Genomic DNA, 26,143 nt, shown 5'->3' with positions numbered 1-26,143 from the left:
GAACTAGGGTTCCCCCAGGGTCAAGGATGCACTTTTGAAACACCCCCAGTAGCACTAGGGCAGCTGTTTGCGGACTGCTGAGGCCTAATATTATCCTATGTGGTATAGAGGACCTCCAGTTGGTATCTGCTCACGAGCAGGCCACAAGGTTGTGTGAGCAAAAAGCTTCTCGACTTAAGCTCAGGGCAAAGGGATATACAGTTTAGCACAAAATGTGCACTCACAGTGGCAGAGGGGCACCCAGGTGCAGGGTGCTGTTTTGGCTTCGGGTGCGCTGTTGTTTCCAATGGAAGTTGCCGGTTTTGGATTTTGGCTGCAGGCTCGGTCCAGGAAGACTTCAGGGAGTAACCAACATTTCTGGTTCCTCTAGTATTGGAGCTTTCATAGATTCACATGCCTGAATCATTTCCCGTCGTCGAGGCTGGAGTCTCTGGTACATAAAAAAGCAATGCTTAGTAGCATAGCAAACTGAAAAGAGGCCTCGGCCCATTCCCCTTTTGCAACCCATAACTGTTGTTATGTAAAAGAGACCAAACCTTTCCCTGAACCAAATCATAGCTCCTCACCCTCCAGAACCCTTCTGAGAGAACCTTCTGCTCCTCAGATTTTCTACCGCACTTTGTGCTAGGGAGTCTCCTTTGAGCTCTGCTCAAACTCTTCAATATATTCAATTGGACCGGAGGGTTTTTTCCTTCTCCAGGTTTTATTATTTGGAATTCTCCAGATTATTTCTCCTTCTTCTACCATGGCTGACGAGGAGAAAAAAAAGGATTATTTAGAGCTTGTGCCACTTACTCTAAGAAAAGGCTCTATCGAGACGACCCTCATAAAGACTGCATCTACTGCCTTTATCCAGACCATCAGGCAAAGGATTGCAAGGTATGTCGTACCTTTTCCAATAAAACTTTGAGGGACCATGAAGGAAGGCTTCTACTCTGGCTTCAAAAGGTGAAAGCTAGGAAGGAGATCATATACAGTGACAGTGAGGAGGAGTCCTCTTCTTCCAGGAGATCTCCGAAAAGGAGCAGATCTCCTCAGGCTCATACCTCAGGGGAAAGACCTGAGAAGGCCCTTAAAAAGACCACCCCAGGGTCTTCAGGGAGCAGTCCCTCAAAATCTCCTTCAGGCAAAGAAAAGGAGAAGGAGGGTCATGCTTTTAAGAAAACTAGTTCAGAGCCCTCAAAATCTCCCCCTAAGGTAGAGATTACTTTAAAAAAAACATCCTCCACACCTTCTGAGTAGAAAGTGGAGAAATCTGCATCGTCGACAGGAGCGTCGACGAGGAAAATAACGTAGTCGATGAAAAAACCTGAGGTAAAAGTTGTTTCAAGACCTTTATTGCCGTCAACAATACCACCGTCGACGACCGTACCGACACCTACGACGACCGCGTCGATGACTACAACCAAGTCGTCGACGGGATCTTCGACTACGGCAGTGACGACGGGATCGTCGACTGCAACAACGACGACGGTAACGGCAACAACGATGATATCGTCAACTGTTTTGACAGCGATCTCGTCGACGGGCTCGTCGAAGAGGGAATAAACCCCAGAAAAGAGGTTTTTGGCCTGGAAAAGGACAATTATACCAGAACTTACCTCTCCAGGTAAGGAGTTGCCTATGGTACCAACTCACCTTCTGAAGGAAGAAGATTCGGATGGCGGACCTATTGGGTATGCTAGTAGCCCGTCTCAATTGCAGGTGAAGTACCAAGAGGAGGATTCAGATAAAAATGAATTTCACGAGCGTCCCCAGCAGCAATACCGCCAGGAACATAAGGAAGAGATGACGAGTGTGCCATCTTCTTTATTAAAGGATCTACAGTTCATGTAAGAGGATTATCGGAAGAGATATCCTGTACCTCAAGCCTCAAAGGAAATTCCAGAGGCTACACCTCAACCACGCTCTGTACCAAGTACACCAGTGTGTAGGCGGGAGGTCTTACCGGAACCCCTTCCAAGATCTCCACCACCAAGATCTGGTCAAGATCCAGGGACCACGGATGATGACCAGGAAGGAGAGATCACAGACCCTAGCAGAGAGTGGGACGATTATCTCATTCTGTCACCTTCTTCTCCTTCACCGAAGCCTGTTGATTCTCCACCGGAGGACATCGGTGGATTTCATAACTTAATCGAGAGAGCCACTAAGAGATTCGCACTTACCATGGCAGAGGATAAGGCTGAATGTTTCTTGTATGACTTCAAGGAAACTTATCTTAGGACAGTTCGATCTTTACCAATTGTAAGTCATCTTTAGGAGGAAGGCCTAAAGGTCATGGAAACACCAGCTACAGTGACTCCAGTGCTCGCCAGACTGGACAAAAAATATAAGGCGCCTTCAGATGCTCCAGCTTGTCTTTTAGGTCATCCTAAGCCGGACTCCGTTATTACCTAAGCGGATCAGCAAAAATCAAGAAATCTGTCAGCTCCTATTACGGTGCCTCCGGATAGAGAGGGTAGAAGGCTGAACAATGTGGGGAAGCAATTTTCTTCTATGTCGGTCCTGTTAGTGAGAGCTGCGAATGCACTGGACATCCTATAGAGGTACAGTAGACAATTGTGGTGCGACCTTTCGCCTTACATAGACCATGTACTAGAGACAGAGAGACAAGAAGCTAGAAAAATTCTGCAAGAGGGGGAGAGGACTTCGGCCGAAGTTATAGATTGGGCTATGGACATAGCTACCACAGCATTCAGGTCTCTGGGAGGAGCAGCAGGCAAGGATGGCTGAGGGCAATGGCATTTAGACCGGAGGTCCAGAATAAAATCTTGGACCTTCCTTTCAACTGTGAGGATCTATTTGGCAAGCATATAGATGATGCTCTGTAGAGTATCAATAAAGATAAGGAGACGGCTAAGTCATTGGGAACTCTACAATACAGGAAAGTTCCTTTTCGAGGCTCAAAGGGTAGAGGTCAATCATCTTACAGGGGAGGATACCAACAAGGCCGATATTCCTCTCACTCCACCTCATCACCTCATCCCAGCCCTACCGTCAGCAGTATACACAGTGCCAGTCAGGAGGTTACACAAAATCTACTCCGAAGGGTAAAGGAGGTCGTCAGGGAAAAGACAACTCCCGACGACAATGACAACCTTCTAATTCCGGCTACACTGCTTCCTCTGAGATCATATGTTCCCCTGGATGGAAAGATTGCTCATTATTTTCAAAATTGGCAACAGATAACTACGGACCAATGGGTCCACAACATTATTCAATTTGGCCACTCTCTAGAATTTCTACAAAAACCCCAGCGTACACCGCCGACACATCAGAAGATAAAACATTTAAATCCTTTGCGAAAGGAGATTCGGGCTATGCTCCGAAAGGGAGCAATAGAACCGGTACCAAACTCACAGAGGGGAAGGGGGTTTTACTAACCGCTTTTTTCTCGTCTAGAAAAACATCCTTCAATGGCGTCCTATTCTAGTCCTCCGATCCCTAAACACCTATCTCAAGAAACAATTTTTCAGGATGGTTTCTCTGCAAGACATCCTTCTACTATTGAACCCAGGAGACAATATGACCACACTAGACCTACAGGATGGGTTCTTTCATATCCCCATCCATCCTTCACACAGGCAGTACCTTCGGTTCATGGTAGCCGGAGAACATTACCAATTCAAGGTACTGCCTTTCGGCCTGAAATCAGCCCCAAGAATTTTTTACAAAATGCCTGGCTCCAGTGGCTGCGGTTCTAAGGAGACAGAAACACCAAGTATTTCCTTACCTCGACGACTGGTTAGTCAAAGCACCATCAGCAGAATTAGCCCGAGCATCAACAGAGGCTTGCGTGGAGTTGTTTGCCAGGCTAGGTCTGACTCTACACGAAGAAAAATCACCCCTTCAACCAACAAAAAACATTTATTTTTTGGGGGCAATACTGGATACGGAGAGAAACAAGGCGTTCCCCTCCAAGGAAAGACAGCTGAAAATGATATCTCTCTTCCAAAACTTTTCGAGAAGAAAGTGTCTTTCAGTACGCAAGTACAAGTCATTACTGGGAACAATGTCATCTTGCATCCCCCTCGTACCTTACTGCAGGTTAAGAATAGGGCAGTTGCAAGAGCAACTAGATCTGCAATTGCGTCAAGCAGAGGGATCCTTCGAGGATGTTGTCCAAGTCACGCCGGTCATGGTTCAAGCAGCGACATGGTGGACCCGAAATCGTAATGTCTCGCAAGGTCTTTCATTCCTTACAAAGCCAGCCCCATTGATAGTGACAACAGATGCATCCCTAGAAGGATGGGGAGTGTTCCTTCAAGTCAGGGGTCACAGGAAGTTGCATGAGCAACAACTACACATAAACTTACTAGAACTCAGAGCAGTCCACTTCGCATTGCTAGCTTTCCTACCAAGGATAAGGGGGTCATCTGTGTTGACAAGAACGGACAACACAACTGTAATGCACTACCTAAACAAGCAGGGAGGAACAAGATCACTCTCCCTCTCTCAGGAAGCCCAGGACATATAGGAATGGGCGCTACGACATGGGATATCCATAACAGCAGAACATCTCCCAGGTAATCAAAACATCAAGGCGGATACACTCAGCAGGCTCAAGTCTTCCTGCCACGAGTGGGAGTTGGACCAAGGGATCCTGAACAACATTTTTCAAAGATGGGGAGGACCAAAAGTAGACCTCTTCGCAACAGCGGAGAACAGGAAATGCCGGTTCTTCACAAGCTGGCTTCCCCAGCGGGGATCTTGGGGGAATGCGTTTTCGATGGCATGGTCAGGCGTCTTTGCCTAAGCTTTTCCTCTGGTTCCCCTGCTGCTGCAAGTGCTTGTGAAGATCAAAAAAGAACCGTGCAGACTGATCCTGATAGCCCCATGGTGGCCAGACAACACTGGTTCACGGAGTTTCTGCTGGTATCGGGGGTCCATCCGATTCGCCTCCATCCAATACCATCGCTACTAACGATGTCCCGGGAACAAGTGCTCCATCCGGACCCGAAATCCTTGCGCTTAGCGGCCTATCTCCTGAGCACTGGGAATTTCATCATCTAAACATCTCAGAAGAAAGTAAAGACATCCTCTCAAAGGCCAGGGCGGATAGTACGAACAAGACCTACAGAATGAAGTGGAAGAGATTTTGTCTCTGGTGTGTCAATAAAGTAACATTCATCCTTTGAATTCGGCACATCGTGAGATTATTCCATATATCTTGCTTTTGGCTAAGTCTGAGTTGGCTCACGCATCTATAAAAGTACATTTAGCTGCAATATCACGCTACAGAAGGACTGCCTCTGGACCATCCATATGGTTGGCAAGAATTGTTAAACAATTCATGAAGGGATTGCTCAGAGTTTTTCCTCCAATAAAGCCTCCTCCACCTCTTTGGCGCCTGAATATAGTCCTTTCACAATTAATGAAGCAGCCATTCGAGCCTATACACAGGGCAGATCTCAAATTCCTATCTTGGAAGGTGGTGCTTCTCATTGCTCTAACTTCGGCCAGAAGAGTAGGGGAATTACAGGCTCTCACAATTCAAGACCCTTTTCTGCAATTCAAAGAGGATAGGATGGTTCTCAGAACTAATCCGAAATTTATCCCAAAAGTACCAATTGACTCATTTGAATGAACCATTGGTTCTAAAGCGTTTCTTTCCACAACCAACAACAGCAGCGGAAAGAGTTTTACATTCGCTGGACTTCCAGCAATGTCTCAGATTCTATTTGCAAGAAACTAAGCACTTTCATAAGTCTTCACAGCTTTTTGTCGCTTTAAGCGCACCCAGGAAGGGCTTCCATTTAACGAAACGTGGGATTGCCAGATGGATTTCCAGTGCTATAGTATATTGTCACCAAGCTGCTAGAAAACCGCTGAACGCACAAGTTCGTGCTCATTCAACGAGAGCATTGTCCACGTCCACTGCGTTATTTGCAGGAGTGCCGATCCAAGATATCTGCAGGGCAGCGACCTGGAGATCTATGCATACCTTTACCAGGCACTACTGCTTAGAAGCAGCCGCAGAGACAGATGTGGCATTGGGAAAAGCGGTGCTGAGGAACATTATCCAATAACGGTGAGCCCTCGTTGCATCCCTCCGTCCTTTTGTCTTTGTTACAAATGCACATTTTTTCTATTGTCTTGTTTAGCTACAGCGATTGCAATATTAATATGTAGATTTCTGAAATAATTAAGTACAGGATAATGCTGAATTCAGTGACTGTAAAAAAAAATTGAAAAATGTGCTCTATGCTACTGCTCGCTATTCTGATTAAGGCATGTGAATCTATGAAAGCTCCGATACTGGAGTAAGAAAACAAGTTACTTACCTGTAACTGTAGTTCTCCAGTATTAGAAGCTTTTATAGATTCACATGAAACCCACCCTCCTCCCCTGAGAGGCTCTCTTTGGATTTAGAACGAAGAGTGGTTTTATGCACAAGTGCACGAAAATCTGAGGAGCAGAAGGTTCTCTCAGGAGATTTCTAGAGGGGGAGGAGCTCTGATTGGTTCAGGGAAAGATTTGGTCTCTTTTACTTAACAACAGTTATGGGTTGCAAAAAGGAAATGGGCCTAGGCCTCTTTTCAGTTTGCTATACTACTAAGCATTGCGTTTTTATGTACCAGAGACTCCCGTCTCGACGACGGGGAATGATTCAGGCATGTGAATCTATGAAAAAAACAATACTGGAGAACTACAGTTACAGGTAAGTAACTTGTTTTCTTCTCTTCTCTATGGCGCAGGGTGGCTGGATGCAGGGGTGTCTTTTGAGGTCGCATTTCATCTTACCGGCCCACTCGCGGTTTGGGGAGGTCTCCTTGCAGAGGCTGCAGGTGATGTCGGGGTCAACCCATGGTGGACTTGAACTCTGGATGCCAGGCGGACCTCTCTGGGACTGGTGGGCCACTCTGACTTGCAGCGTTGGCGTCAACTCGGGCTGTTGGCGTTGGGTGCAGTGGTGGTTCCAGGCATCGAATTCCTTGTCCTCAGCAGGCTTGGAGTCTTTCTTGGCTGTTTCTTTTGAACAGAGCTGCTGTTCACAGGAGATCCGGTCTTAGTTGAAGGCAGTCAGTCCTTCCAGTTCTGGAGGTCGCTGACTGCAGGACAAAGCGACTTTTGGCTCAGGACATCTGGAAACTGCTGATGGGCCGGTACGGCTGGGGCCTGGTCAGTTCTTCTCTGCAGTCTCCTCTGCTGAGCATCGTCTTTTATCCTTCTTTTTCTTAGGTTGCTTGAATCTCCCTTCTAGGTTCAGGGCTGCAAGATGGCTGGCACTGAAGAGTGGGCTTCACCTCGCCGCCCCACCTGAGGGGTGGGGCTGGCAGAGGTGGGCACACCTTCTGGACTGTGCATATGTTCCCGCCTGTCTTCCCACCAAAAAGGAGGGGAGACAGGAAAGGTTGCGCTACAAAGACGGCAAGGCCTTTGAAACTCCCCTGCCACAGATGGCTCTACCTGGCCTAGAGGAGGTGGGACCACCTACGCCCAGTAAAGGCTTTGTTTCTGGGCTCAGGGAGAGTCCAAAAACATGACTCGAGGTGGCTGACTGGTGTGTACCAGTCAGAGAATCCACCTGTTTGTTTTTCAGGGGGTGTCTCTAAGATGCCCTCATAGTGCATTTTTCATTAAATGCCACACAGGCATTAGTGTGGGTTTAATGTGCTGAGAAGTTTGATACCAAACTTCCCAGTTTTCAGTAAAGCCAACATGGTGCCGTGGGGTTAGTTATGACAAACTCCCAACACCATATACTCTTAATGGCATTGCTGCACTTACAGTGGCTCATGCACCTGTACCCTCAAAACTGGTTTAGTGCACTCAGCTGGAGGGGTCACTGACGTATGCCAGGTAGTGGGGTGTAGGCATGGCACACAGGGATATGTGTCATGTCGACTATTAGCTTTGTTCTGTACCAAAACATGTAGCCTGCAACGGCAGTGTGTGTGTGTAAAGGTACAGGGCTTCTAAAGCGGAGGAGGGGGGGGGGCACTAAGTGCTGCAGTCCTCAGAGGCCTTCCCTGGCCACAGTGCCCTGGTACCAAGGATACCTTTTACCAGGGACTGACCTGTGGCCAGAGAGGAGACAATTGGGGGTTTCAAGGTACAATTTTGGGAAAGAACACAGGCCCTGAGAACCTAATAGGCAGGGATCCAGGGCACATCAAGTCAAAGTGCATCAGTAGTCTGACAATAAGTTGGTGTGGGTTACTGCAGCAGAAACTCAGCTTCCTACACCTTTGGGTTGCTCTATTTTTCACAGGCTTCACCCAGCCCTGGGGATTCCCCCTGTCTTCGTAGACATCCTTCTACTAAGAGCTTTGTGGTTCAGGCTGCTTCAGCCACCCAGAATATTGAATTTCTTCCTCCTGTCCCTCTGGAAAGAGAGGCCAGGAAATTTGATACTCACTGGTAGGCGTATTTTTTCTTCTTCAGGCTCTGCCCTCCTCTCTCTGAATATGTCTTGTGTCTTTGCCTGCTTCTCCCACGCATTGTGAAACTCAATGGAACGCCTCTTGCCCTCATTTCTGGAAGAAGCCCAGAATGCTCTTGTTCCCTAGTACGAGATGGGCACCAAGCTGCCACTCTTAGCATCCACTGTGGTATGGATACAATGGATTTTGTTGGTCGGACAATGGCCTCTTCCATAGCTCTACGTCAGTGTGCATGTTTGCGTACTTACAGGTTTCCAGAGGCTGTGCAAACTGTTTTAATTTAGATGCCTTTTGATAGCACCTACTTTTTTGGTGCATGGGCCAACTTTGCTTTATGCCGCTTCAGAGATAGTCATAGTGGTACAGTGTCTTAACTCTGTTGCTGTACTAGGGTTGTCTGGACAGTTTGTTTCCCCTTGTTTTGACTCTTAGCCACCTTCATAGTGCAGAGTACTTCCCTCCCTTCCGAGGTTACACCCGGTGTGGTGTTCCTCCTTTCTGCATGTACTTGTCTTCTTATCTATGCTGTCGGGGACAGGTTTAGTTTCCAACCATCTGCAACATACCTTGCTTTGTGGTCTAATTGGAATCTGTTCTTACCGCTTCTTTTTGCCTTTTTCCCGATTTTTCCTACCTGAGTACTTACTCTGTGACAGGTATTCTATTTATGTTGTGGGGATCCACTATAGCCTTGTCCTCTAGGACCTTATTTTGTATGCCTTAGAGACATTTCTTAAGCTATCTATTCGCTTAGTATCCCTTATAGGGACTTTGACATAATGTTTTTTCTGCCCCTTATGGCCATATGGGCGATACTGGTACCAGAGGCAGGCACACTTCTGGTTCTGATTAACTTTTTCCGGTCTTCGACCCTCTTTGGTGTGGACCTACTCTTTGTTCTGTTTTACTCTGTGGGACATATGGATTTTCTCCTACTCATATTTATGTTCCTATGGGTACGGGCCTGGGTTCCACGACTCCACCTCCCTAATGCTCTTCTGGTAACAGCAGCTTTTTGGCATATTATTTAGAATTGCGTCTGGGCGCTACAGTTTTGTGTTCTTGTATGGGTTTTCACCCTTTCAGTGTTCTACCTACCTATATGGGTTACGGATGCTGCTGTTGCCTCCTGATTTTTTTTTTTTTTACATATCTGCCATCACACCCGTGGAGTAGCTGTTGTGTCTACTGTTCTTTTCAGTTCTCTTCACCTGGGACACTGGTCCCCTTGATTGTTTGGATCCTTGTATGGTATCCTTCTTTCACAAGAGGCTGAGTTTCCCTTTCTTTCCTGTATCTTTCCTCCCTTCACTCCCACCTTTTTCTATGGGAGTGGTTCCATTTAACCCCCTTCTTGGTGGGGGTATTTCATACGTTTTCTTGGGGCATATTTGAACTTTTCTCAAGTTTCCGTCAAGCGTTGGTCTTACCTGTTACTCCTGCTTCCATTAGTTTGACAATGTGATTGCCATAGTCACCTATCTGTTGCCCTTACTTTCTGTTAGCTCTTCGTTTCACCCTGGTGGTCTTCTTCTCCCCCTCCTTCTCCCACATGCTGTTTATTCTTTCCTTCCATCTGCTGGCATCTTCTCTCAGTCCGTGACATTGATTCTTGGGCGGTTGCCCTTGTTTTCCTGTAGTGGGCAATGCCTTCCACTTCCTACTCTTATGTGGCATTAGGTTGCAGTTTCCCAGCCTTGTCTTTCTGTCTCTACCTCAAATACTGTTGTAAACTCTCTTTTAAAATGGTAGGATGTATTATTTCTGTCCTTCCTTGGTTACCTCTGTTCTTGGAAGATCCAGCGTTCCTCCACTCCTCATCCTTCCGCTCACTGACAGAGGACGTGGGTTACCTTCAAGGGAGGGGATATACTTTTGCTGTACCCTGTATGACTTGTGTGTCTACGGGAATTGCTACGTTTTTTATGTGCATGTTTATCCTTGTATGCATTTTTCTTTGGCTGTCTCTGTGTATATATATATATATATATATATATATAATCAAGGCTCCTAGGAGCCGAAACGTTATGGCGGCTAAAGAGCACATAATAAAATAACTTGCACCTATCCTGCTGGTCCGTGATTACTGAGAAGTAGCGACGACAAAGTTGCTGCGGTTGTTCGACGGATATATATATATATAACTCCAGAACGCCACCTCTAATCCCAACTCGGATCAGCAAAGCAAAAGCAGGAGACGGACCACCAGATCGAATTACAGGTTCTTTATTTAAGTCTCAGCTGGTTGAAAGAGCAAAATATATAATCACATCCTCTGAGAAAAAGCCGGGACCCTTACTGCCACGGTGCACCTCCGGATCAGAGGCGGTCGGGTTGTCAAAATTCCTCACAATGCAGCAAAGCCACTGTGCACTCCTCTCAGAACAATAGTGCCATCAATCCAAGGATATGCTTTAAAGAAGTTTCTTTATTTGCATCATAAGCCAAAGAAAACAGCCTACGCGTTTCGGCGGAAACCGCCTTGCTCACGGGTTAATTCATTGCTTTCTGAAACGGATTTTTGACCAAAACGTGATCTAGAAAGTGGACTAATACATAAACAAAGTGTCGGCCATCTTGTAATGTGTAACATTACATCTTTTCATCACACCACAAGTTTTCAGCATAGAAAAGATTAATTTCGAAAAAATGTAATTAAGTTACTTAAGTTTTTTAAGTTTTTGTGCCCAAGAAATAAATACAAACATAAATATACTTTTTTCATGTTCCTAGTGTTTAACACATGTCGATATCTATAACATTGTGCCCAATCGTGGAGCGGAAGAAAGTATTAACTTTGTTGTTTGCCACTATCGTAATTTATCAAGTATCAGTTAACAACAACTTGTAGACCTCAGTGGGCCTTAAAATGATCAATTCTGGGCTTACTGCGCGTCCCACTCAAATGTAGGTGTCTCAATAAAGTTGTGCCATTTAAATATCTTCATTCCCAAGTTATACTCAACTTTCCCAAGTCGGTAATTCCAAAAAACATAAATTTGTTAAATTAGAGTACCTGCCATATGGGTTTCTAATTATTTCTGCAAACCTTATGATCACAAAAACACCTAAACTGAAATACAATCACAAGCCACGCTTATTTCCTACATGTACGATTGAGCAGCACTATCAGAAAATAATGATAAGGAATCCCAAGTGGGTTTTCTTTCCACGTCTGAAAGTGCATTGCAATTCATTTTCCCAAGTGGGACAGTCAAATATTCAGACTTAATCTTCATTCCTGTCAAAGGGCATATTTTGTTCTCTCCTTCCAGCATTACCTGTACACAGGAAACAAAAGAATATGTAATGGGCAACAAAAAACTAGACCCAACAACACTACAAGTACTGTACATTATAAAAAACATGGTGACAGTGATCTAAAAAACGATATTGACACGGATCTCCTGCAGGAGGTGTTCAGATAAGACTTTTCTACAGTTATTCATCAACCTATTACAGCAAATGACGGTTGAGAACCTACTCGAAGACCATAAAATCTAAGAATCAAAGGCTACAAACGATCGGGCTATTCACCTAAATACCAAGCCATCTCTTCTCCCGAATTCAACCCACCCGGAATTTTCAAATCAAGTTCTAAAATGTATTGAGTTTCTAACTGACAAAGTCTGCGAATCCTATTGCCCCCTCTCATGCAAGGAGGTATTCTGTCAATTACAAAGAAACGCAATACATCACGGTTACTTTTGTGAAATTCTTCAAAGTGCCTTGCTATAGGTGACAATTTGTCCTTATTTTGAATAGCTCTCAGAACTCACTTCCAACGTATTTCTTGGCACATGGGCACATCAGGACATAGATACAATGTTCTGAAAGACACTTAAGATGTTTCTCAATAGGTTTTTCTATATTCGCTATGGGGTAGTAGACCTTTTTCACGTTGCAACTATATTTGCAAGCCTTGCAGGAAATGCATGTAAAGAAATCCTGAATATCAGAACCAGAGTTTTTTTCTTTTTGTCACATCATTATTACAAAGCTTGTCTTTTAAGGAATTCCCTTTCCTATAGGTAATGTTAGGATAATTACCTACAGCGTCCTCTACAGCAGATTCAGTTCTCAATGTATTCCAATGTTTCATGAGACATTTAAGGACCAAAAATGAGCTAGAATTGAAGGTAGTAATATACCTGATAGTATTAGATTCTTGTTTCTGATCAGAGGGAACCAATAACTCATCTTGATTATTTAGATGTTCTAGAGCGTGAAGCTTTTTTTTTTTTTTTTTTTTTAAATTTTTGGAGACCTTTATTGTGCATGTTGCAGAAATACAAATACGGGCCTACAACCATCCGGGCGGCCACAATACTTATGAGCACAAGTGTCAGCATTACGATCTTCCGACGGCATCTAGTGATACAACAACTATTAATAACAGTTACGCTGGAGAGAACATGCCGCCAGGGAGAAGGATCGGTAAAGGTCAAATTTTAAAGTTTTTGGTGAAATAAAAGTCAATGAAGAATAGGTATAAAGGAGATCCGAGTCCGTACATTGAGTCCACATGAGTAGGCAACAATAGAAATAATACCAATTACGTAAAGCTCTTCATCAAAGCGGCAAAACAGTAGAAAAACAAAGCTGACAACAGGAGCCAAGCTCGTGCCGCTCCCAGTGCCACCCACTCCCAACCATCCTCCATCCCAGACCCAGAAAGGAAAACAGTATAAGAAAGCGCAGGAAAAGAAGAGAAAAGGCCCATAGAAACTAAATACGGAACGTAAAATCTACCCCCCCACCCTGCACCAACGCGGAGGCTACGGCCTACCCCCCCCCGACAATGTGCCTGTCGCCCCATAAAGAAACCCGAAATATAGTTCAAGCAAAGGAAGAAGAAAGAAAAAGGAAGAAAAGTAATGAAAGTGTTACCATGGAATATAGAGAGTGAGAAAAGGCCATCCTAATCTGCGACCCTCAAAAACTACAAGTGAAGCGGGAGGAGGAGCCAGTCAAACCATTCCCAGTACCCCAGTCAGAAACACAGTCCCCACACGATTTGCAGTTATTGAAAGCCAGATATTAGTACAAAAGCAGTTAGGGAAAGACATTATAACTTGTGCGACTTAAACTAGAGCGTGAAGCTTGAATGGAGTCTAAGTTATAGCCCCTCTCTAAGAATCTTGCAAATATAGTTGTAACGGGAGAATGCTTTATATATCTTCAAGGTTCTCGGTATAAGAACATTATCTTTTTACTGTTTCTGTCTTCCTAGTGATGCTCTTCAGCATTCATTGATCTCTCTTTCTCTGTTCTCCATCATTCTATCATTGGAGGTCTATATTTTCGAAATCTGTTTCTCAGGATAATTTCCTAGATGATTGGTGGGTGCTCTTTTTCATTGTAGGTGTTCACTGCGGCTGAGCACGTTGTGTATGCTCCTTCCATTTGGTTTTGAGTCTAGACTCTATGGACTGTGGTCCTTGGTCCCTTTACATTCACCGATCTTAGGTTGCATCCCCTGTTGGTGCTGCCTCTTTTACTGGATATATACCATGTTTGTCATAGCTTAGAGCTTTCTACTCCCTATGGGCTTCCTATAGTCCTTTTTCGGAGATCAGTCCAATCACTGAGCATCTTTGCTTCACTTATCATTTTAGGATAGTATGATCCCTTTCTGTCTTTTGGACCGGCTTCTTCTATTTAGGGAATCTTTGGTGCAGTCAGTTCTCAACCCCTCCAGCAAGGATGTTATTGCTTGGGTATCTGATTCTAAGATAAGAAATCTGCAGCTAGATGTCTCTATCAGATGGACAAGTTACTTACCCTCGGTAACGCCTTACCTGGTAGAGACAGGATCTAGCCATCCTCCCCACTCTGCGAACTGAGGGCCATGTTGTCTCCAAGATCTGCTCTTCGCATTATACTCATTTTCTTTCAATCTGTACTTGTTGATATAAGATTTTCCTCTTTTTGGCAGACTGTTTCCAGAGACTGTTTCTCTAAGTAGCTCTGCTTTGTTGGCGCGAAGATAGTCACAAATGAAATAAACAAAATAAATTGACATCCTGTCGGGGAAGGCTTATATGTACTTCATTAACGTCGCTATGGATTCACTCGACTCCCTGTACCGGCATGCAGAGGTACTGTTGAAAACAATTCTGGATCCAGTCTTGTGCCTGGGGAGGATTCGAAGATAAGGAATCTGCGGCTAGATCCTGTGTCTACCAAAGAAAGTGTTACCAAAGGTAAGTAACTTGTCCTTAAACTTTGTGATAGAAAAGGATGACTTGGATGCCCATGACTATCTGCGTAATACTTCCAAGAGCACAGGGTGCTGAAAGGAGGAAGAATTGCTGAAAATTGCTATAGAGTTACCTGTAAAACAGAGACACCTTTCATCTTATGAAAATAAACTCTATAGAAATGATCTCCATGTGCTCTAGCCAATTGTCTTTCCAGCCAATTACATGTTTATTTCTCCTCTTCTCTCCCTCCTCTCCACGGCAAATAAAAAACAGACATGATTTATTGGATAAAGAAAATGTTGCGGGCCCTCCTGTTCAAGTGCAAGTTCGGAACAGCAAGCTAGGGATCTCAACGTTCTGGAGTCTGGAGAAGTTTGAGTACAAGCTGGCTCAGATGAAGGAGCTCTATGAGGTATATGAAAATTAAATTGTATTTTGATGTTATAACATGTCTTTGCAGAACTGTATGTACTACTTGTTTTAGGTTCTCTATTACCGTTGTTCCAGTAGGGAACAGGGGATGATTCATTGGAGGCAAAAAGCTCATGATGCCTCCCTCAACATTATTGATAGTGTACATATTTTAGACTATGCTCTCTTGGCATCTATTGAAGTTATAAACAATTTTATTTAACGAGTGTGTTAAAGAGGCCTTGTGAAAATGGGCTGTATTTTATGTCTAATGTGACTGAAACATAGAACACAGAACAATGCCATCATGGAACACAGAACAATGTTCGAAGTTACACACATTCAGCACTGGGTAGTCTCTGATATACCCAGAAATGCCCCAAGACACCATTTTATATATCAGAGGTGATTCTGCTGGTGTTAAACACATACTCCATCCAAGCATAATCCTCTGCTCTTTCATCCATTGTGCACTGACACGTTTTGGGCCTCATGGATCTTCTGTAATAATTTAGTAGGCAAAACAATTATTTGATCCAGGATTCCTTTACAACTTCACCTATATAGACCACTGTATTAGTGATCTGACACCTGTGGTTGAAATCGGTCTATACACCTCAGCCTAATCCATGGTTTGGATTCATTTATCATATTTCCCTAAATCCTGAATGGCCTGAACAGTAAGTTAATTTGGGGTAAGCATTCTCTAATCCTAAAAAAATCAAGGCCTCATGTATGGCAGATGGGGTGGACTTCCTCTATAGGATCTGTGAGAAAGTGCCTCTTTTGACATGGTTAGCCCCCCACTTTGTGCCTGGAAAATGCTGTGGTTTCAATTGCAGTGCACAGGGTCCCTGCCAACCAGGTCCCCTGTGCCAGTGCTTCTTCCTTAAACATTTTTCACATGGGCCCTTCAGGCCCCCTGTTAGTCCCTAGTAAATGGTACCCAGGGCATTGGACTGAAGAATGTCCCCCAGACTACTCACCTAGGCTATGCAGGCTGCCGCTGCAGCATACATGACCTGGTACAGACACAACATGTGTGCCATGCCAACTAGCCCTTCCTAAGGTATAGGTAAGTCTCGCCACTAGCAGGCCCTACAGCCCTAAGGCAGGGTGCGATGCAGATATGCCCCTACACTATTTATATCCATTGTTCTGAATATTCAGATATTGATATTTTTTCTCAGTCCGTTGCCAGCTTGATAGTGTCATTGGTCTTGAAATATTCTGACTCCAGACACCGTATATCATTCTCCAACCTTGCCAGCTATTGGCTTATAGTCCTCAGGACGCCTGACTGTTCGGCAATGCAAACTCTGCATTTCACCCCCTTAAGTGCCAGCCCATAACATGGACTGGGTGCTCACCGAGCCCTATTTGTGCACAAAGTATGCGCTTATCTCTGTGCAGAACGCCTCACAAAACAGTGCCTCCAGGGTGTGATGCCAAGAGAAGACTCTGAGAGGGGGAGGATTGGGGCACCATCAGTTCTAAAAGTACTGTGGCATGATCCGAGAGAGTGGGGGCCAAATGCTTTGATCTTAGGCCCCACTTCTGGACATACTTAGATACGAGTCCGTAATCTATTCTTGACCAAGCATTGTGTTTTGACGTGAAGCATGTGCCCTCCTTCACACCCCCATATGACAGTCTCCACACATCCTGCAAGTGGTTGTCATGTAGGAGTATGTTGAGAGCCGGGGCTGCACTGGGGTGTGGACATCGTGAGGACCCGAAGCGGTCCAGCTGGTTGTTAAATGCTATATTGAAGTCCTTTCCCCAGAGCATAGCTCCAGGACCCATGCCGGCCAATAGTCTCCACAGATCGGAAAAAAAACTCGGGGGCATCTATGTTTGGACTATATACAGCAACAGGAACCATGGGCTGTCTGTGTAGAGTGCCTGCTAATATGAGATAGCCGGCTTCTTTGTCTACGAGGGAGCCAGTGAGAAGCCATGCGAGGCCTCCACAGATTAAAATGTTGACCCATCTAGCATAGTTGGAGCACAGGGAGGTGTGTGTTTCGCCGTACCATTTGGCTTGCAGCCCTGGAGCAGCGCATGAGGTGAGATGCAACTCCTGGAGAAAGCAGATGTCTATGTGATGACAGACTAAGTAGGTGTGATTTAAGCATGCTTTTCTGTGCTCATTAAGACAGTGGATATTCCAAATGAGCCATTTTGTCGATATCATATTGAAGTGCTGCTAGCCTGAATTGTGAAAAGGGCAGTCTGTTTAGTGTACAGAGTGCTAGACGCCCCATGAGGGGTGGTAAATCTCCTAAGGGACCAGAAAGGACAAAAGAAAAGGAGAACAAAATGTTCAATGTACCTTAGCCCAACCAACCTGCCTCCCACACCAACCCCCAAACATGATTGAGCATTATTACCCCCCACCAACCCTTAACAACCATAACATCTGAATTGGGAAACATCTCAGGAGGCGAAGTTGAGCTGAACATACACCTCTGCCAGGTAGTGGCTGGGTGGCCAAGTGGGATATCAATCCCTAATAGTGTGACACAGTGAGCGCAGTATTAACATGCAATAGGCAGGACACTGCAGAAAGGCCCTAGGAGTAGTGCACATAGTAACAGAGCCAAAAAGTAGTGGGGGAGTTGGGCTAATGAAGAAATTGGTGCAGCGTCTCTGCAGACTCTCTCCTCTAGTCATTGTTAAGAGTTGCCCCCAGTATGATGCAGTGAAGCACCAGGAGAGGGCTGCTGCAGTGTGATGTGCTTTCCAAACTTGAGGGCTGATTTGCCGTCAGGAAAGAAATGTGGTTTACCTTCTTAGGAGATATGCAATTTGGCTGGATATATCATGGCATATGAGATTTCACCTTCTGAAGCAACTTCCTGACAGGCAGAAACTCACTGTCACACAATAATGAGGACTAGAGATTAAGCCGTCCCTTGTTCTAGAAGGCTACGCCCAAAAACTCACAACATGAGAAGGACTATAGAACAAACTTAAAACTCTGAGCATCCCGTTTGGCCATACAGAGATGCTATTCTGGTCTTGTAATATTCACTTCGGGAGGAAAACGCAAAAGGTTGTAAATACTGCCCTCACCCACTAGATAGTGGCATGCTTCATCATTGGGCCGCTAACAGACCCTGGTGCAGACCAACGGGCAGGGTGGAGCGCATATTTTTTTTTGTTTTAGAGAGAACATGTTTCTAGAATCTAGTGCAATCCTTTTAACAGGTATACGTCCCTAAATATAACCTTATAGAATCCACGTGTCATTAAAAACCTTCACAATGTGATTCTTGCCCAGTGAAAAAAAAAAAACAGCGTTATATATGATTGAAAGTAGTAGCAAAGTTGCCTGCCAGGATAACGGTATCAGTCTTACCTGGATTTCACCATTGCTGATCTCAACATTGGGTCTGAGTAGAAATATTCTCCTGTAGTCACACTCTTAATAAAATAACACCTATATAGAAAAATAGTAATGGTAACAAATGATACTTGGTAGGACACCTCTCAACTGCATTTTCTCACATATGTACTGTGATTGTGTTTCAGCTAATTATCAACTCCAATTTCCCAGAACTGTATTATTGTCTCGATCTCTAATTTCTATACCATAGAAATTCTGCCTTAGCAAGACCTGGACAGGTGTGAGGAATTGGGTGATGCCAGTGGTCTGGACATCTCAGCAGATTCTGGCAGGCTTTCTCCTCCTACCCTGGCTACGAAGGACAGAGCAACTTTTGCCATGGTGGTGCGTAGGGCTGCGGAGGTCTTTGATCTACGATTCCTACAGTGGTGGTCAAGACAAACGTCTTGACAGAGGTCCTGCAGCCAGGGGTTTCGAGCTCGGAACCTGTACTGCCTTTCAATGAGGCTTTTACAGACCTCCTTCTGGGGACATGGTCCAAACCCAGCCCATGGGCTCCTGTGAATAGGATGATACTTCGCCACCATTGCCCCGCGGACCCACTTTTCCTCACCACTCATACCACCCCCAAAGCTTAGTAGTCCAAGCTTCTACGTGCAGAGGTACATTCCCTTCTGCCTCCCCGGACAGGGAGTCCAAGAGGCTGCAAAACTTTGTGAATAAAAGTTTCTCTTCCACCAGCCTAGCGCTGTGGTCGGTGAACACAGCATGCCTCTTGGGCCGTTATTCCCATTCTCTATGGGATATGGTTGCGCAGGTGCTGCCCATAGTCTTGGAGGGGAACTGGGCCCTAATCTCCCAAGCTAAATCGGACGGGAGAGATGCTGCGAAGTTCACCAGCTGACAAAAACGACGGACTTGCTAGGTAGAGCGATTTCCACAACAGTGACAGGTCGCCACGCCTGGTTGAGAACATCTGGTTTTTCGGGGGATGTCTAAGCCAACCTCATGGACATGCCTTTTGATGGCTCCCGTCACTTCGGAGACAAAGCAGATACTGTCCTTGAGTGCTTCAAGGGCTCGTGGGCATTGGCCACGTTCTTGGGCCTTACTACTGTCCTCAAGTATTCATCCAGCTTTCGATCCTTTCGTTGCTACCAGCCGCGTCAACCCTATTCTGGCCAGTGGGCCCCGCAAGTTCAGCAACCTCTGCGTGGCAGTGGACGCGGCTCACCCCGGCCTCGTGAGTCCGTGAACCCAGAAAGCGAGCCAAGGCACCATCCTCTCCTTCACTGCAAAACCATCCTAGTCCGATCCTCCAGGAACAGTCTTGGCCAGTTGGTGGCAGAATACGCCATCACTTCCACCACTGGTAATCCATCACATCGGACAGGTGGGTGCTGCAAATAGTCTGAATGGGACACTCCCTCCCCTTCGAGACCCCTCCTTCTATGTCTCCAGCATACGATTTGGCTGACTGAGGATCACCTTGCTTTGCTCCGGGAGAAAGTCAATGCTCTTTTGGCCAAGGGAGCTATAGTGAGGGTTCCCGGGCCCGGAGTAGGCAGTGGTGGCTACTCCCGCTACTTCCTGGTCCCCAAGAAGGACGGAGGCCTTCGTCCTATCCTAGATCTCAGAACCCTCAATTTCTTCCTTAAGAAGGAGAAAATGCTCACCCTTGGTCAGGTCCTATTTGCCCAGGAACCAGGATACTGGTTGGTAGCACTTGACTTACAGGATGGCTACTTTGATGTTCCCATCATGCCTGCCCATCGTCGCTACCTGTGGTTCACGGTGGGCCACAAGCACTTTCAGTTAATGGTGCTTCCCTTTGGCCTCACCAGTGCCCCTCGGGTGTTCACAAAAATGATGGCCGTGGTCGCAGCTGATCTGCGGAGATCTGGGGTCCCAGTCTTTCCCGATCTCGATGACTGGTTGTTGAAGGTGGGTTCACCCCAGGCAGTTGTCTGTCACCTCTAGACGATGGCAAAACCTCTTGCATTCGCTGGGGTTCTCTTTCAGCGTGCCAAAGTCACACCTGACTCCCTCTGTTGCTTCTTTTCACTGGGGCGGTTCTGGACACGGTGCAGTTTCGAGCCTATCCTCCCGAATGGCCAGTCCGGGATATTCAGGCTATGATACCGACGTTTAGCCTCTTTCCTTGGTTCTGGTGAGACAGACTCTGAGGCTGTTGGGCCTCATGGCCACCTGCATCCTGCTAGTGACCCATACATGGTGGCACATGCGGGCTCAGCAGTTCCTATGGGCACAGCATCGAGGAAAACCTGCCGACCTGGTCCAGATTTCAGAGGGAACTGCGAAAGATCTGCAGTGGTGGCGGAGGAGCTGCGAGTGGTTCAACGGCAGACCTCTCTCCCTTCCCCACCCATATCTCACAGTAGTGACCGGCGCGTCTCTTCTTGACTGGGGTTGCCATCTGGGGTAAGTGGAGATCAAATGACTCTGGCTCCGGTGGAAACCAAGCTCCATATCAACCTGCTGGAGCTTCGGGCGATTAGACTGGCACTAAAAGCCTTTTTGCCATCCATAAAAGGAAGGCTTGTTCAAATGTTATGATAATACTACCGCCAATTGGTACGGCATGACACAGGGTGGGGTGTGGTCGTGGACCATCTGTCAAGAGGCCCTGCGTCTCTGAACTTGGTTGGAATATCAGGGCATTTCCCTGGTGGTTCAACACCAGGCCGGTTCTTTGAATGCCAGGGCAGACGAGCTCAGCCAAAGGTGCTTTTCGGATCACAAATGGCGTCTCCATCTGAAGGTGGCACAAGGTCTCTTTAAATGGTGGGGAGAGCCTTGGTTAGATCTAATCGCCTCTGAAGAGATCAAGCAATGTTAGCTGTTTTACATGTTGGAGTTTCCAAGGCGGCATTCACTTGGCGACGCTTTTCGTAGCAAGTGGAACTCGGGTCTCCTATATGCCTTTCCGCCTATACACTTCTGCCCAGAGTGCTGAAGAAGATTCAGGAGCAACCAGGCACAAGTCATTCCTTGTGGCTCAGGACCGGGCACTTGGAGTGTGGTATCCCGAGCTTCTGGACATGAGCATTGATAGTCTGGTAAGGCTGCCCTTTCAGGAGGAGGGGCTTCCACCCAAACCTGCCCACTCCCTCCTTGCGTGGAGATTGAGCGGTGACAGTTGATAGCTTTTGACCTTCTTCCTGAAGTCTGTGAGGTTATCTTGGCAGGTAGGCGTCCTTCTACCATATCAGTATACGTCTGCCGATGGAACAAATTTTGTAAATATTGTACAGATCGGTCTGTTGACCCTCTGTCTGCTTACTTACCTGAAGTACTACTCTTCATACTTTCTTTGGCCCGACAGGCCTCTGCTCTAGGCACCTTGAAGGACTATTTTAAGGTCCTTTCTACTTTTCTTTGGCTGCCTGATCAGCCTTCTTTATTCAAATCTCCTATTGTGCAGAGATTTTTGAAGTGGCTAACCCATTTGTTTCCTCCTTCACCATTTATCATGCCATAGTGGGACCATAATTTGGTGCTCATCTTCTTGATGTGTGCACTGTTTGAGCCGCTGCATAACTGCCCTCTGCAGTTGCTCACCATTAAAACCGCTTTTTTTGTGGCAAAAACCTCTGCCAGGAGAGTCAGTGAACTGCAAGCACTTTCGTCAAAGCCCCCCTACCTGACGACCTTTTCGGATAAGCTAGTACTCTGGACTAGGGCATCTTTTCTTCCTAAGGTAGTATCACCCTTCCATCAGGCACACTCAGTTACCCTGCCCTCCTTCTATGTGCCCCCGCATCCTTGGAAGATTAACCTCTTCACCGTCTGGACCCAAAAAGAGCATTGTCGTCTACCTTGATCGAACAAAAGAGTTCTGGGTGGATGACCAACTCTTAATAGGGTACGTGGGCGCAAAGAGAGGCCGTGCTGTCCAGAAGAGGACTATATCCCGATGGGTTATCCTCTGCATAAAAATGTGTTACGCCTTGGCGAAGAAGGAGCCTCCTGAGGGGATTAGGGCTTATTCCACCAGGGCAAAAGCTGCCACCACAGCTCTCCAGCGTGGTGTTCCTGTATCGGATATTGCCAAGCTACCACGTGGGCACCTCTGCACACGTTCAGCAGACACTACTGCCTGGACTCCCAGGTTCGCAGAGAGGGCCTTTTTGGTCGCTTTTGTTTTACAGGATTTTCTGATTTGAATTGTTCCGCAGTCCCTCCTCGGGATGGTATTGCTTGGGTTTGTGTTAAAAGATAAGGAATCTGCGGCTAGGTGACCCTATCAGATGGGCAAGTTACTAATCTTCAGTAATGCCTTATCAGATTCCTTACTGACCTACCCATCCCCCATGCTCTGCAGAATTGGCTTTAAGTGTCAGGCATGTTCCCCTTCTGGGCCCTAGCTGTTCTTTCTTAACACACCGTGGTCAGTTACTTCATGGCTCCGCGCTTCTGTCGTGGAAAGTCGTGAAAAGTACTGACGTCCGCATGGCGGTTATATTGACGACACTGACGTCATGACAACCAGGAACGCAACACCACCTACTGGCACTTGGGGTACTGGTACAAAAATTCTTCCAGATCCAGCTTGATGCCTGGAAGTTCAAAGAGAAGGAATCTGCGGCTAGATCATGTCTCTACCAGATAATGCCTTACCGAAGGTAAGTAACTTGTCCAACAGGCATCAATGCATTCAAGCATGCATACATATCTTCTTACGTGTGTGCCAGGGCTCTGTGTTGTGAGAGAGACAACTCGGGAATAAAGGCATATATTAGCCTTTTTAGAGGGTAATCCTAAAATGAAGTGATGGTCCCGCCCTCTCTTTTGGTATTCTGAACTATTGCTTAAGATTAACATATAGAGTTGACCTTGTAAATTACTTGCGTATTGGTAATGAATGCTTTAAAAATTCCAATGACTGAATAGATCTGACCTCTATTCCTACAGAGTAATAACAGCAAAGACGATGATGTCTTCTATGATCCTTGCGATGAATGGGAACCTGATCTGGCAAGAACACCGGAGACTTCATTTTCAAGGCGAAGGTAACTAATGGCATGGGATGAGAATTCTTCACAGTGGATATATGACTTATTTTCTAACCTTAACAATTAGTCATGTGTACAATTTTGGTGTTTTTAATAAGTACCGAAAATAAATCGCTCTCCTTTAGATACTGTGTATAACTATTGGAAGTACGTTTTCTTGTTGTAGTAATGCCAGTTAAAAGACCAAATTGCCAAATCTATTTCTCTCCTTTTCTAGAAAAGAAAAAAAAGTGGTTTATGAACATCAAACAGTTCCATGTCAGACAAATTTCGGCGAGCCTTTTAGGATGCTACGATTCGGGAGCACAATGTGTCTATGCAGACTTTTTTCTCCAGTGTTGATTATCACTTTTGTAAAACCCTTTCAGAGCATCAGAGCATCAGAGGGCAATATAAAATATCCTAGCTAACTTGAAGGAAAGTTTTCAATTCCATTAAGAACACAGAGACGAGGATTATGTGTTCTTTCTTTATTTTAATTCAAGCATTCATTGGGAAAACATTAGTGCAATAAAGAACCAGTGAAAATCAATAATGCTACATGTAATCCTGTTTCACTAGCCCGTCTCTCTTTCTTCCTGCAAACTCAGCCATTCCATACCACATTTCCTCCTGTTTCTGTTCTATACCAGTTGAATAACGAAAAGCAGTAAGCTTTGGTATGTCTTGGTCAAAACATTGCAACAATAACAAATATGAGTTATACTTGCAACTAGGCAAGAATCACATTATTAACTGGTGTCAGTTCACCATACCTACTTCTTAAGATTTTGTGTGTTTCATCTCCAAACCAAAGGTCCTTGAGACATCCACCGGGAGGGAAAAACTCTCACCTCAGTTCCCTTAATAGAACTGGAACTTTTTTAACAGGTTACTTAGGAAACCTTGTATTCCATATCAGGACCAAAGGCGAGAATTATGTTAGTTTAAAGTGTGTTGACAACCAGCTAAGCCATATCACCCCTTGAGGGTCGAGTCTGAGGACCAATCCCCTCCCTTTATATTATCCTCCAGTCTGGCCCCCAGAGAATAAGTGTTTGAGGCCATTACCCCTCTTATCAAATTAGCTCCAAATTCAGAGATGCCTATTCTTGCCTCTTGCAAGACCCATCCCACCCATCTAGCAGTGGTAGGATATTAAATCTCCATGAATGGCTTTCTGATAGCAATAAGCAGTTGTGATAATCCTGGAGTTCTGAAGTCTTCCATTGTAGCTTTATAAGTGTTAATACAATGTACCATGCATAATTTATGAGTACTCTCAAACTCCGGATAAGATGCTGTGCTGATATTGCATTTTGTGTAAATGGGTATGGGAAACATAATCCCATGTGGAGTAAACATCCTTCAGCCATGTCCAGAGCCTTGACCTCCGATACTCAAACAATATCAAGCAGAGAAGCATAGGTAATTTACCTCCCAAACCCTTTCGGGAGAGGAACTCTGTAAAAAAAAAAATTTAAAAAAATGGGTTGTTGGTTTAAGGGTGAGGAAACCATTCTCAAGCAACAACCACAATCCTTGTCAGGGTGAACCACCAAATGAACCTGTGCTTAACCCTCTAGTAGCTTGGCACAAAAACATTTAGGATTAATTTATGCAGCACACAAACGGTAATAAAGTTAAAATACAACACAAGTAAAAAAATAATTATAATAATTAGAAAAACAGAGAAAATGTAGATACATAAAATAACTAGAAAACCAATTAATCCAATCAGTAGAGCCGGAGTTATGAAATTTTAAAGTTTTTAGCGAAATCTGGCATCTAAAATAAAGCAGCAACCATGGGTATCTGGTCACGCGAGACTGGGTCAAAATCAAAAGTTAAGGCCAACTGCAGTAGAGCGTGAATCGTCTACACAAGGTGGATTGGGCCCGGACTCTGCACAGCTTTGGACTTTCCTGCTTCAGAGAAGAACTTAGTGGGAGCTATGGCAAAGTCATGCCGACCATAGATGCCCCTCGGTTGGGACAGCAGGCAGGTAGGTAGGTCCCAGTTTTCTGTTGGTTCTCAGGCCGCTTTTTGGAGACACAGTTTCTAAGTCCCAACTTTTAGGGTTTGGCTGGAGCAGCACCTTCACTACCACAACCAACGGCCCAGGACAGGTTGGGCACCACTTGGGGTATTAGGGCTCACTCTAGCAGAGCCCAGTTGCAGGACTCAAGGTCTCCAGAACTTATCCCCCTGTAGCTCTCACACGAAACCAGCCAACTAGCCCTTGGCATGACTCTCTGTAGTCCAGGATCAAGCACCAAGGCAGCCCTCAGCAGTAGAGCAGTCCTCTGAGGTACAGGAAAGGCTTCAAGCAGCATGGTAGCCCTCTGATAGCAGCAGGGCAGCCCTCTGAGGTACAAAGCGGGCCTCAATAATCAGGGCAGTCCTATAGAGTACAAGGCAGTCCTCCAGGTGTCCTCTGCAGGCCCATACGTGTACTTAAAAGTATTTCAAGAGGTCCAATATTTATGCTTGATGCCATTCATTGAAGTAGGAGAACCTTCTAGGCTACCCCCACATCTAGTTCTGGAAAGTTCTTTCTTTCCCCTCTCAAGGTTACAAGCAGTTTGAGGTGACGAAAGACTGGTGTCAAATTCTTTTGTCAGTGTGCTGGAAGCAGCCTCTTGAAATTTAAGTGGGGCAGGGAACAGATCTGCCTCATCCATACTGGCAGGATGACCCGACCTCCCAACATCTAAATCCCTTGGCTCACTGTCTGAGGGGAATACACAAAGCCCAACTGCCAGGCTA

At 45.6% G+C, this 26,143-nt stretch overlaps 1 protein-coding gene across 1 annotated transcript in view; it reads left to right on the top strand.

Moving 5' to 3' along the window:
• The window catches only part of KIF14 (kinesin family member 14), a 625,766-nt gene that overhangs the window by 365,102 nt on the left and 234,521 nt on the right, over positions 1 to 26,143 (top strand). Inside the window, exons 21-22 of the mRNA XM_086957758.1 lie at positions 14,870 to 15,008; positions 23,295 to 23,392. Coding sequence (XP_086813884.1) covers positions 14,870 to 15,008; positions 23,295 to 23,392 — 237 coding nt within the window. The remainder of the gene's footprint in view (positions 1 to 14,869; positions 15,009 to 23,294; positions 23,393 to 26,143) is intronic.

This window comes from Lissotriton vulgaris, chromosome 1_1, assembly GCF_964263255.1.
Source record: "Lissotriton vulgaris chromosome 1_1, aLisVul1.2, whole genome shotgun sequence".
Classification (NCBI taxonomy): Eukaryota; Metazoa; Chordata; class Amphibia; order Caudata; family Salamandridae; genus Lissotriton; species Lissotriton vulgaris.
This window is presented reverse-complemented; position numbering and strand designations above follow the sequence as displayed.